Below are 12670 nucleotides of genomic sequence, written 5' to 3'. Positions count from 1 at the left end.
ACGCGTGGCGGTTACCCAAATCATTTTTCTCTCGTGTATTGGAATAGAAAATGACCAGTCAACATTTAACATGCTTATATTTACATTTTCAAATAAAGAACTTCTATTTTCTCTTTGCTAGCTCGACGTAGTTTAATCAAATTCATAAAAAATACAAATTTTGCGTGAATGTTACCCGGAAAATAATTGTTAAAATTGAAAATTCCTGTTGAATTTTTGAGTGTTTGTAAAAGCTATGAGCACAGGGATGGAAAATAAGGTATAGGCGGCAACAATTCTTTATTCCGCGTAGGCTGCAACAGGTCTCGTATGTAAGTAAAAGGGATATTATAAAGAATTACCTGAAAAACACATGTGAAGCGATGTGTTTAGGCCGCCATATGGTCTGTACGCGTAACCGTAAAAGTCACGTGATTCCCTACCGTGATTTATTACTTTAACCGGCCGATTTTTCAAACATATTGTTTTTTAGTTTTATTGTCAGTTATATACAAATCTGACACAAATTTGTATTTCAAAACGACAACATATACATGGATGTAAATACATGCATATTTTATTCATTATATTTATATGATGTTTTGTGACTAGTTGGCCAATTAAGGCGGGTGCTATGCTAACAGGCACATGTAATATACTTACTAATTCGCTTACGTACCATACCGTACCTCACTTTACCTTACGTTACCTTACCACCTTATCTTAACGTACATAAATCCTACCTTATAATAAGTACTATTAAACCATTATAAACACATTCATAATTGTTTTGAAGCGCATTTACTGTATGAAAATACCGACACTATCAACAATTTTGAAAGGACGAAATGCGTGACGTGAAGCAGACGTTAGGGAGACTGCATCTTATATTATCTATCATAAACAGACTCGATTAAATTGTTTCTGCACTTTTAATCTTTTCAGTTTCCCTTCGAATTAACTGCTGTCGAGGGATATCCACTTCTTATTTTATTTGTAATAATATATATGAAACCCAGTCTCTCTACGTTTTTATTTCCGTTTTAACATTTTCTATCTGAAATTTAGCAAGTACTTTTTATAATTACCTAAAGAATGTTTTTACTTAAACATCTGTTTATTTCATAGCAAGATACTGCTGCGCGAATTGATTTATTTAATCTTTTTCTGTTCTACAACCAAATGCATTTTTCACAAAGCAAACTCGAGCGTTCATTCATTTGGTTTTTTAGTGTGTGTGCAGCTAGATATTATTTCGCATATGTATTCTTTGACAATTTATGCATGTCTTTACAATTTATAAAGTTTAAAACAGTCATTGAAATTTGTATATGGGTTTAACTTAGTACCTTTTTAGTATTTATCCCTAACAACACAGTTCTGGTTTGGACAGTTTTGTAGGCAGTAGGATATCAGTAGATATCTGTCAAGCTTTTACACTTTTACACACAACTAATGCATAATGAACAAAATTGTAACGCAGCTTATCACATCATACTGTGTTCAAGGTGTGCCTTACCACTTTTATTATATTCCATTGCAAACATAAATACAAGATTTGTATAACTTGCATAAGTAATTATATTATAATGATACCATCGAAAAATGAAAATGGTATCGTTTCCGACTTACACTTACAGTGTTTTAAAATATGTCACGCAACTTTAACACTCAGGGATTGGTAACTAGAATTAAAAGGTTAGTACAAATGCATTCCCGTTTTCTTTCCTTATTTTTTTCTGCCAGTAACATTAACAAACATGTAAAAAAACCTACTAATCCGAAAACTGTTCTAATCCGAACTTTTCTTCTGGTCCGTTTGAGTTCGGATTAGACAGGTTTCACTGTATGACCTTCATTTCTATATTGCTCAAATCCAAACACAGATATGCATTCATTTTCAATATTTGATCACTTATGAAATAAGTGATATCGGTTTTCAACAACGCAATGATAAATCCTGATCTTAAACTTTTCTTTTTGTTAAAGTTTAATACTATTATTTTTGCTTATCATTTGTATCAATAGAAAATCAAAGTTAATGTACCATATCGTCCGTATGTTTGAATGAAGACAGACGTCTACAATTTCTTTTTAATATTATACCCTCCAATGTCTAGACATAAATGTACGACTTTCACATTACTGAAGCGTACATAAAGGCAATATTTTTGTTTATACCAAAGATTCAACCATTTTATTTAAAAAATAGTTACGCCTAATTTAAAAATGGGATCTTGACAGGGGGTTTTTAAATAAGTGTCCGTTTGCTTGGAGATCATTACCCTCAAGGCCATCATGTGATAGCATTATTTAGATAAAAATATACATAGTCGATATCTGACAGGATATGAAGCAAACTTAAGCAATAGAATAGAAGTTTCGATTTATTCTTTACACCAACCTATTCATAATTCTAAAAACATCCATGTTTTAATTTTCTCTTACTCCTGTCGTAAATTGGCTAGATTTTTGTTCATAAAATGATATATACAAGCAAAATACATTTGACATTTTCCCCTATATTTCTTAAACTATCAATAAATGTTCTTATTCTTTATTCATCTGAATGCCAGTAAATAAAACAAATGAGATGGCATGGTGACCATAACCAGTTCATCTGAAAACCATTGTATTTTAGCAAACTCAAAACTTAATAATAAGGTAAGATCAAAGTTCAAGGCTCTGGTTTATTTCCAGAATGCAACCCCGGCACTATCCAGATCGGATAGCAAGGCATTCAGAGGTCCAACGAACCAAAACAAAAAAGAACGCAAACGGCAGACAAAAGAGGGAAGGAACATGCCAGTTTCGGTTACAATTATCTAAACAAAATAAAGAAAAATAAGAAAAATATATACAATAAGAAAAATATTATGAAATACAAATATCAAAAGGCCTTATACTGAATGAAAAAGACGACGGTTTGTTGCAAGGGAAAGAGTGTGCAGCACAAAATGGGAAATTAGGGGGAAAGGAAATACTTGCCGCGCCAAAAACACTTAACAAGAAATAAACTCGTACAAAATATACAACATCACACAAGCCATACCTGTGAAAGTAAAAAGAGGGAAAACGCCATAAAACGGTTACAGGTTAAAACAAAACTTGAAGTTTAAACCGTTTGAGGGTTTACAAAACCTCACAAACCCTTATTGGTTTATATTTGCCAATTGCAAGAGTACGCAATGTCTTAAGTGAAGGCAAAAATCGAGGAAGCCAAACAGCAGACAAAAGACGAATGTTTATAAAAAATCATTTCCAAAAGCTTTGAGAACTCTCTATTATAGAGTCCTCAATTTGGTGTTTCACATGAAATCGGAAGAGGAAAATCTCTGCAATCAAATTAAAGCCTCATGCTTTGAGAGATCATGACCTTTTAAGTTATTTCAATGAGGGTCTCAATAGTGTCATGATTTGACAAAACAGATAAATAGGATTAATTTTAACCGCGGTTCAAGATTCAAACAAACTTGATAGCGGTTTCTAGACAATGTTTTACAAGAAGTTCTAAACTTCAGGCAGGGTTTATGGTTAGGGATTTTCAAAGATTACGCATTTTTAAATCAATATCTAGCGTATGTGACCAAAATATGCAATAAAAAGTTAACATGTTTCCAGCCTGCAAGAATTATTTTAGCCTTAACATTATTTGATGAAGAAAACTGTCTTTATTGAAAAGGTAGGAATAGTAAATCTACTTACCCATCTTCTGCTTGAAATAAATCTTCTGAACTTTCACAATTTCTGTTTACTGTAAATTTTAAAAACGCCATTGATGTAACACACTTTACCATGTAAATTTGAACTTTGAACTAATAAAGTAAAGATTTATATAATATGTACAAGAAAAATGTTTACATGCATTCTAACTAATTAGTTAATGTATTATAAAGTAGAAATAAGTTACAAAATTTTACTTTATTAAGTTTTCCGGCTTTATTATTCCATTGAATTTATTTGCGTTTTGAATTTTGTATGCTATAATATTCTTTTGATATTGACGTTGAAAACGTCTTTTCATTCTATGATAATTGCACTAGATTTCAAACAACTTTTAAATTGTCTGTAAAAATAATAATAGTAATAAAAAATAAAATTCACTTACTACAGTATATGTCTTCAAATTTAATAATCATATTATACAATTTTAAATCACACAAAATGATATTGCTGACTAGTATTTAAATCAATATAAGAATCAAGCTATATCATATTTCACTTAATGGGTAACAAAAGCTATTTTGAAAACAAAGATATTGCACATGTGTAAAATCTATGGCGGCTAATTAATGTCTTGTTAACCAAGACGTTTTCTTCATCGTACTTTCGTTTTTTTTGACGTAAAAAAGCAAACACACGTCAAAGCTATGCATAAAATGTGTCGTGATTTCACCTCTAGCCTGTCGTGTCTTCGCGCTGCATATTTGTTTTTTTTTCGTGATTCTTTCGCATTTTCGCGTTTATGTTGTCTTTTATGCATCTTCGCAGATTATTTACACAAATGTCATAAACAACTGAGTTCCAGATGTTTCCCATTTTTTGGGTTAAATGTCTTGGTGTGCAACGTTTTGGTGTGAACCGGTTTAGGAGTGAAAAGTCTGTATACCTATAACACAACATGTTGAATAAAAACAGTCAAAATTCGCAATCTTGCATTTTGTTTCATAGAAGCCAGTCTGAAAGGGTTAACAATAAAAATTCTGAAATAAATATATATTATAGTGATCTTCCAACGCTGTTTATGCAATGTGTATTTGATGTAGACATGTGCTTTAAATAACAACCGGAACACAAAATACGACAATTTTTTTTTAACTGTAAAATTTTAAGGCAAGAAATCCTTTAATTAAGCACAATGAAGCAATCATTTTAATGTAATAATTTATATATATATATATTCATCAGCTATTGAATGGTATCGGCTTTCTTTTTTTGTACGTATATACGGGAGTTTATTGCATGGAATATTATTGGATTTTTTGTTTCCATCAGTTCTTTTGAAACCATTTGAGGTATTCTCATCTACGGTGGAAAACTTTTAAAAATAGGAAACAGGAATATTTTATAATCGCTTTGTAAGCAATGTAAACATACGAAAGAATAACAGTTTTTAGAGACGGAAATAAATAAGAGTACAAAGTAAAATACAACACCAACTATTAAAAAAAATCAAAATCAAATAAAATCGAATTAACTATGATAATTGATATTTTATTCAAATTACCTAAATGAATTGCACAAAAGTAAAAATGAATTAAAATATTAAAACATTGGTCAAAACCTGGTTTTGAATACATATAAGTTTCAAACTTCGCATTTGTGTTAAGGTTTTGAAATTAAGATAAAAACATGAATGTTATAACAGGAAACTCTATTCCACATGCTTTGAGATCACAAAGCATAGGTATTACATTTGCAGAAAGGCGTGCTGAAAGGGATCATGTTTCTGCTCCAAGAACATTAGACAGGACCAAATTTTGGAAAATATTTCGTTTATTTACCATCGCGACCTTACCGGCATTAATTGTAACTGGACAAAATATTTTCAGTTTATTTGAAGACATAGAGGTATGTACCTTTTGTAGTTCCTAGTTTTTAACTCTCTGCACATCAATTTTGTTGTTGATGGTTTTATAATCTGCCAGACTGAACTCTCAACAAAATAAGTCCCTTTACCATGCATACCTGGAAACAGATTTTTTGTGTAGAGATACTTAAAATTATATTTGTACTATAACTTAAGTTTATTCTTTTAGTAGCCAAATTACCTCATCTTTACTGTGAGTCATATTATAATTATACTTTTCGTAGTCTTTCAGCTAAAGATTTTAATACTAATGTCGTGGTTGCTAATTCATTGATGCGCACTGAAAATTCTCTTATTATAGAATATATTCAATATTTAAATACATTGTTCACTTTAATTTTATTTTTCTACATTCATGTTTTATTTATCATTTGAGTATGTAATTTACTTCCAGAATCACAGTTTAAATCTGATATTGCAAAAGAACGTCAAATTAAGCGTAAAGTTAGGAAAATTAATGCACCAAATACAAATCGAGAGGGGAACAACCGCTCTGTTTGTGTCATCTGAAACTGACAAAGATCGCCGAGAGATAGTACAGAGACTATCATTATTATACATTCTCACGAATACAGCTTTGTTGGACCTCAACGAGTGGGAAACTCAAACAAATCTTGAGCACTTTCAATCACGAAATAGCTTCAAAGCATACATTGAGGCATTTCGCGCAGATGTGCATTCAGAAAATAAAACACTTCATGACGTTCTTAAATTTTATTCTGATATAAACATAGTAATCAGCTCACTTATCGGTGAGAACATCAACATCAATGTGCCTTTTAGACACTGGTTGGAGTTAACTGCGTATGAACTACTTTTGTATGGCAAAGAACAGGCCGGTATAGAACGTGCTTTAGGGAGTACATATTTTGCTAGAGGTATTACTCATTTTTTTTGTCATTTGCCGTTCAAAATGCATTTAAATTGCCTTGGAAACTTGTCAGTGTATATATGTATACTGATGTATATTTATGTATATTTAAATTATCATTTCTTTTAAGATTAAGTCACTAAAGATGATTATCGAGAAAAATATCATGGTAATTTGTTATAGAATATTTTAACGAATGATATTTATTCGAATTTTGTAATTCGGCTTAAATTATCATAGTAAAAGAATAACCCGTGGATGAAGATAAAACTTTGTTTTTGTACCCACATACTCCATAACTGCTACAACATGGACGCTTTTTCTCACAATTCGGTAATTTAATTACTAAGCAGGTCTAAATATTATATTTCATCATGCTCAGTGACATGAGATATCATTTGTGCATTATCTACTAAGGCGTATTGTTTTAATGCTTGTATGTAATACTCATTAAATCGTGTAATGAAACTTATGTGTGCATTATAAAAACGCTATTTGGTTATCTTAAGTGCATATAAGGTAGATATTTAATGGATCCATATGTTTGCAAATTAAATTTGTATTTTTCATGTTGTTTTGTTTTTGTGGTAAATAATTTATTTGTAAGGAATGGCATATGATTTATTATTGTATATTTGAATTTAATTTTATCGTTAGCAAAGATTCACAAGTTCGAATCCTCATGGCATTAAGCGTATACAAGCAGGCTTAAACTAGCCTAATATAAACATTAGTGTCGTTTGACAAGAGCATTACGTTCATGCGAGATAAAGATTCAAAAAGTCATTGTAAGATATATTTGAATTGAATTTTTAAGGGTTGTTGCCAAGCAAGGATCTATTACTCTACAACGAGAAGCGCGTATTGGGACACCACTTTTTAAACCGGTCAATGATGAACTCTGATTTTGCAAGGAATATGTTTGAGGACATGTTTATTCAAACACAACTTGCAGCTGATATAAAGATGATGCGAAGTAAAATAAGCCAGAATATAGCTCAAAACGCCTCAGCAGCATCCGGTATTGTATGGTTTGATAACATGACGGAATATATAAACATTTTAGAGGTCATACAAGACGCTCTTGCTGAGCGGATTGTTCAGGTAATGATGATATTATTAGTAAAACTATAAATTGCAAAAATAAAATTAAGAAATCATAATATGAGGTATGTCAAAAGTTCGCATAATGCTTGAAAACTAAACACGAAAAATTAAAACATATCAACATCACTACCTATGCCTAATTCTGTAATTCTATGTTATATAGAGAATTTCATTTATTTTATGAGATGGGTTTACAAATAACAAATATTTAAACCTTTGTAGTAATGTGGTAGCGGCCCAAGTTCCGACGTCATTTCGACGTAAACGCATTATATGATTCAGTTTGTCCTTGATAAATAGCATGGGCACCAAGCGTACAATGTACCAGATCAGTTCGCATTCCAAGAATATCTATTTACATAGTGTGTGGAAATTCTTTGCTGATCTAGATTCTGTCCGACACACAACACACATTCGTCGTCTGTCTTTAGATCGAAGTTACAAAGCCGCCATGGCTATGAATAAGTGTTCGTCTTTCCAGTCGGAATTTGCTAGCAAAACTTTTTATAAAACTTTGTGTCATTATCAAGTCTTGCTCTGTCATCGTTCTGTTGCTTGTTTATCATTTTGATTGTTTCATTAGATAGGATTTAAAGAAGCACACATAACTTTACTATATTCCATTTGTTTACTTTTTTACTACCGATTAAGTCAATCATGCATGCTGTACAAGCACGTTTATGTATTTATAATACAAAAACTTTCAATGAATGACATCAGATAAACCCGTCAACGATTCAGGAAACAATATGCAAGATTCTTGGTATCATTATGCGAACTTTTGGATAATCTTCGTATATCATATGATAAGACATAATTGCACCTAGAATTTGTATGTTTAGTATTTACATTTTTCCATCTTTCAAACAGTACTCTTATTTAAACATTTTTTCCATAAGGGATAATACATTGTTGCAAATGTGAAATGCTTTGTAACACAACACAAAATAGAGCTTAATAAGAAATAAATTTACTCTTAATTCCAAGAAATATTCGCCTTGCTTTTTCTTCTTGAACATATTGTTAAAGAACCTCATTAGATCTCATTTTATTATTTATTCAAAGTAACATTAACCAAACATTGATTTTGTCTCCACTTATAAGAACAGAAATCAGAAAGATCTAGACTTATTTAGGCTTAATTTGCTTGAAAGATATGAAGAGTTTTGACCTTTTGTCGATATGAAAGTATCCTTTAGTCACGTACTGATTGGTGTACCAGGTTTACAAACGAGACAATTACCTATACATGAATCATTAAAAATTCCAGGACATCATACAATTGTGATTGTTACAGCTTTATTTGTAATGAGAAGAAATTATTTTGCTTCGTCTAAAACACTCGTAAAGAAAGAACGGAAACCAATTTGCATTAACGATACGCAAGATTTCTAATTATTAGACATCATCTCGGGAAATAAATTAATTAGATGACTAACGATATGGATAAATCGGTTGCGGAAATTAGTCCACTGTTAGTTGAACGAAAGTTAATTCATTGAAATAAAATACTTTGGATAGAAGACAACTGATCTTTTATGATATATTTATCAATAATATAGACACATTAAAAGTTATTAATTACGCAGAATCTTAGCGAAATTAACCCTACCTAGAAATTATGAACGAAATGAAACGCAGAATATGTGTCCAATACTTCCTTATTGCCTTTGTTGTATTCTATCAAAAAGATGATTTAATATGTTTTCGAAAATAGGCTCTTAAACAACAAAAGCAAATCTAAAAATAAAGCACAAGAAATCACAAAGCAACGAAAACAAATGAATCATCAATTAGGAAATGCTGCAATTCGCAATGATCGTACAATACAAAACAATTGAAACGTTGTCCTTAGAATTAAATATTTATCACTTGTGTGCTTGGCATAGTTTCTGTATATTTACAGTTCTGAATAGCAGAACGAAACAGAAAAATGTTCATACGGACACGTCAGTTTTATAGTTTTCATATTTTCAGCATGCAGTCGAGGAAAACAAGTATGTAGAAAGCACTCTTGTAGCATGCATTGTTCAACTTTTTATAGCTATTGTCACAGTTCCAATTATATTTTTCCTGGTGAATAATATCGTCAACATATCATCTTTGCTGGAGAAGAAGAAGTTTCATCTCGAAGCGGAAAAACACCAAACAGAATTACTAATACAAAAATTGGAGACGGAGCGGAAACGGACGGAAGAACTTTTGTATCAGCTTCTTCCAAAGTCTGTGGCAAATACAATTATGGAAAATGGATTTGTTGAGCCTGAGTCGTATAATGCAGCGACAATTATGTTTTCTGACGTTGTTGGATTTACAAGGATTTCCAGGCTGGTGTATTTTCTAGTATTGGTTTTTTTGCGATTTAACTGTTTTTCTACAAAATGAAATTTATTTTACCTTGCTATAATTGTACATGACTTAATTCGAATAAAATTAAATGATTTTTAATTATTTTAAATTGAACTGCTAATGACATAGGTAAGTCATAACGAAAAAGTTAAGTCCTTACAAAAAAAAAATAAACTTCATAAAATGTATATATTTAACAGCTCTAAGTATTTGCAATATGTATGACATAATAAGATTTAAATGCCCGGCCGTTAACATAAGAAGGAATTTGACATTTAAATAAGATGCTACGTTCATTTATGTCATTTTCTTTTCAATTTTTCGAAATCAACTCCATTTCTACCGGTGATCTTAGTAGTTTACAGAACCCATAACGTGTTGACTACTATTAATATTTTATTTACTTGATGATAGTTAGCTAATCTTGCCTCAACATAACCATGTTATAATCTAGTTCTCTTTCTTTTAGTGTCATCACCCCAATGCAGGTTGTGGCAATGCTTAATGGACTGTACATGGCAATAGATGGTCGGTTGGAACTATTTGATGTTTACAAAGTAGAAACAATAGGTAAGAGTTACATTGCCATTACGCGTTTCATGTTTAATAACTAAAATCATAGTTTTTAACCAAAGTATGTTGGTCATTTGATTTGAATAAGCAAATACACTTATTGCTGAACAGTATCAAACGCTTGTTAAGATTTAAATCTAATATTAAGATGCCGGGAACCTCCAGGATAATTTCTTTAACTTAGATTCAATTTCTTCTAACAAACGCATTTAAAATTAAGTTTGATACGACCATTTTAAGCTTGTTAAACAAAAGTGCAAATGCATCATAAAAAACCCGCCGTGACTGAGATTCGAACTCGCAACCTAACGCTTACAAGTAAAAGTAACAGCGTTCTAGACCATGTAGACCACTGAGTGAAAGAATCGATTCCCTGTAGTTGTCACAGTTTTATAATACTGCACGTTTGTAACGTCGCTTTTTATTGAATAATCGCGAAGCTGGTATAATTTACGCAGGTGTTTACTAAGTCGTTACAATTGTCAATATTATAAGATATCAAAACATAACGATTATTGCAAGGTTTATTTTACATTGTTTAGTTATAAAGCGTCCATTAACTTATTATTGATTCAGAAGTAAAAACATGATTCGTGTCTTAATAGTATATCTTATATAGTAATATTTCAATGATATTCATCTTCAATAGGCAATAAATCTACACTATTAACCATGCTTATTTCAGGTGATGGATACATGGTTGCGTCAGGTCTGCCGAAAAGAAATGAAGATCGACACGTCATTGAGATAGCTAGACTATCTTTAGATCTTCTAAATACTGTTAAGCATGTGGACATTGACAACCTTCGGGAAAATCATCTTCAATTAAGGATTGGTTTTCATACAGGTAATGACACCTTGACAATGTTTCAACGTTTGTTTATATTTAGTCATGATCAGTGATGTAATCTTTATGACTTTGTAACAATAATATACTCCGTTTGGTTGGTATACATGAATCAATTGTCGGATTGGTTAATATAATGTTTAGTGATGGTAAGCTCGGCGGCATTTATGTCACAACGCATAGATCCCTTTCCTGACAAATTCTATTTTTCTGATTTGTAGATTACAATAATAATTTCACCACAATAAACATGTATTTGTCAACAAAAGATCACACATCCATTGTTGTGTAAATATAACATTAGAATAGGGATCTTTCAACTTGTTGAATGTTTTAGACTTATAATAATTATTAGACTAAGTGAAATAAAGAAAAATATTAAATACAGAAACAAGTACAATGTTACTCTTAGAAATAAAATAACTATCCTCATTTTATGTGTTCATTTAATATAAGAATAGATATGTGTTGGTTGTTTTTACAGGTCCATGTGTTGCTGGAGTTGTTGGTATAAGAATGCCGAGATATTGTATATTTGGTGACACCGTCAATACTGCCTCAAGGATGGAATCAACTGGAATACGTAAGATATACTAGTATACAGCAAATAACATTGTAGCAACACAAATCTTTTAGCCCCTCAAGGATACATTTTTCCTAGGTTAGAAGTAATTGAAGATATGTCTGTGAATATGAATAATATGTTCAGAGAGAATGAATGTTGCTCAGAAGCATGCATGGTTATGTATACTGTCATTTCAGATGTCTTTTCATTCCTGAATTAATCCATGTAATTTTGAGTCGATATACAAATTTGCATCGTATTACACCATTCCAACTCGCATGATTCTTACTGTATGCACACCGGCGGAATTGTTTCCCAATTATTAATTTTAAGTTATAACTCTTAATATCGCATTATAAATGAGTCCTTAGTTTCTCTAAAAGTAAAAATATTGAAGTCTTATTCTTATATTTGATACATGTTTATTTTATATTTTATTTTGAAGCAATGCAGATACAGATGACTAAGTCATCCACCAAACATTTGCGGAAACTCATTAAATTTCAAATACGAAAACGAGGTCAGATAGAGGTCAAGGTAACTACTTTTATTATGGCAGATTTTACAAAAATATATAATAACATCGCAACTTTTAGGTTTAAATATTTATTAATTATCTTTCTTATGTGTTGTTTTATTATCAAGTCTTAGGGCAATAATCTTAACGTTATTTGTTGGTTAGAAAATATTTATGCATATAATAAGATTTACTCTTACCACGTAAGTCAATGTCATTGTTTTTCAGGGTAAAGGTTTGATGACAACTTACTGGTTGCTAGGATACAACAG

General features: G+C 31.1%; 1 protein-coding gene across 1 annotated transcript; it reads left to right on the top strand.

Annotated features, from left to right (window-relative positions):
• Window positions 1–5331: 5331 nt before the first annotated feature.
• On the top strand, window positions 5332–12418 carry LOC132747592 (uncharacterized; the record flags this gene model as incomplete). Its single annotated transcript, XM_060737012.1, has 8 exons — window positions 5332–5550; window positions 5964–6447; window positions 7258–7544; window positions 9525–9874; window positions 10366–10466; window positions 11155–11316; window positions 11801–11899; window positions 12327–12418. Coding segments are annotated over exons 1-8 (1794 nt in total), but the record flags the coding sequence as incomplete, so codon positions are not given.
• Window positions 12419–12670: the final 252 nt, after the last annotated feature.

Source organism: Ruditapes philippinarum, unplaced genomic scaffold (genome assembly GCF_026571515.1).
Source record: "Ruditapes philippinarum isolate M1 unplaced genomic scaffold, ASM2657151v2 ctg4504_1_1_1_1, whole genome shotgun sequence".
Taxonomy (NCBI): Eukaryota; Metazoa; Mollusca; class Bivalvia; order Venerida; family Veneridae; genus Ruditapes; species Ruditapes philippinarum.
The sequence above is the reverse complement of the archived record's forward strand: the minus strand, read 5'-3'. Positions and strand labels throughout refer to the sequence as shown.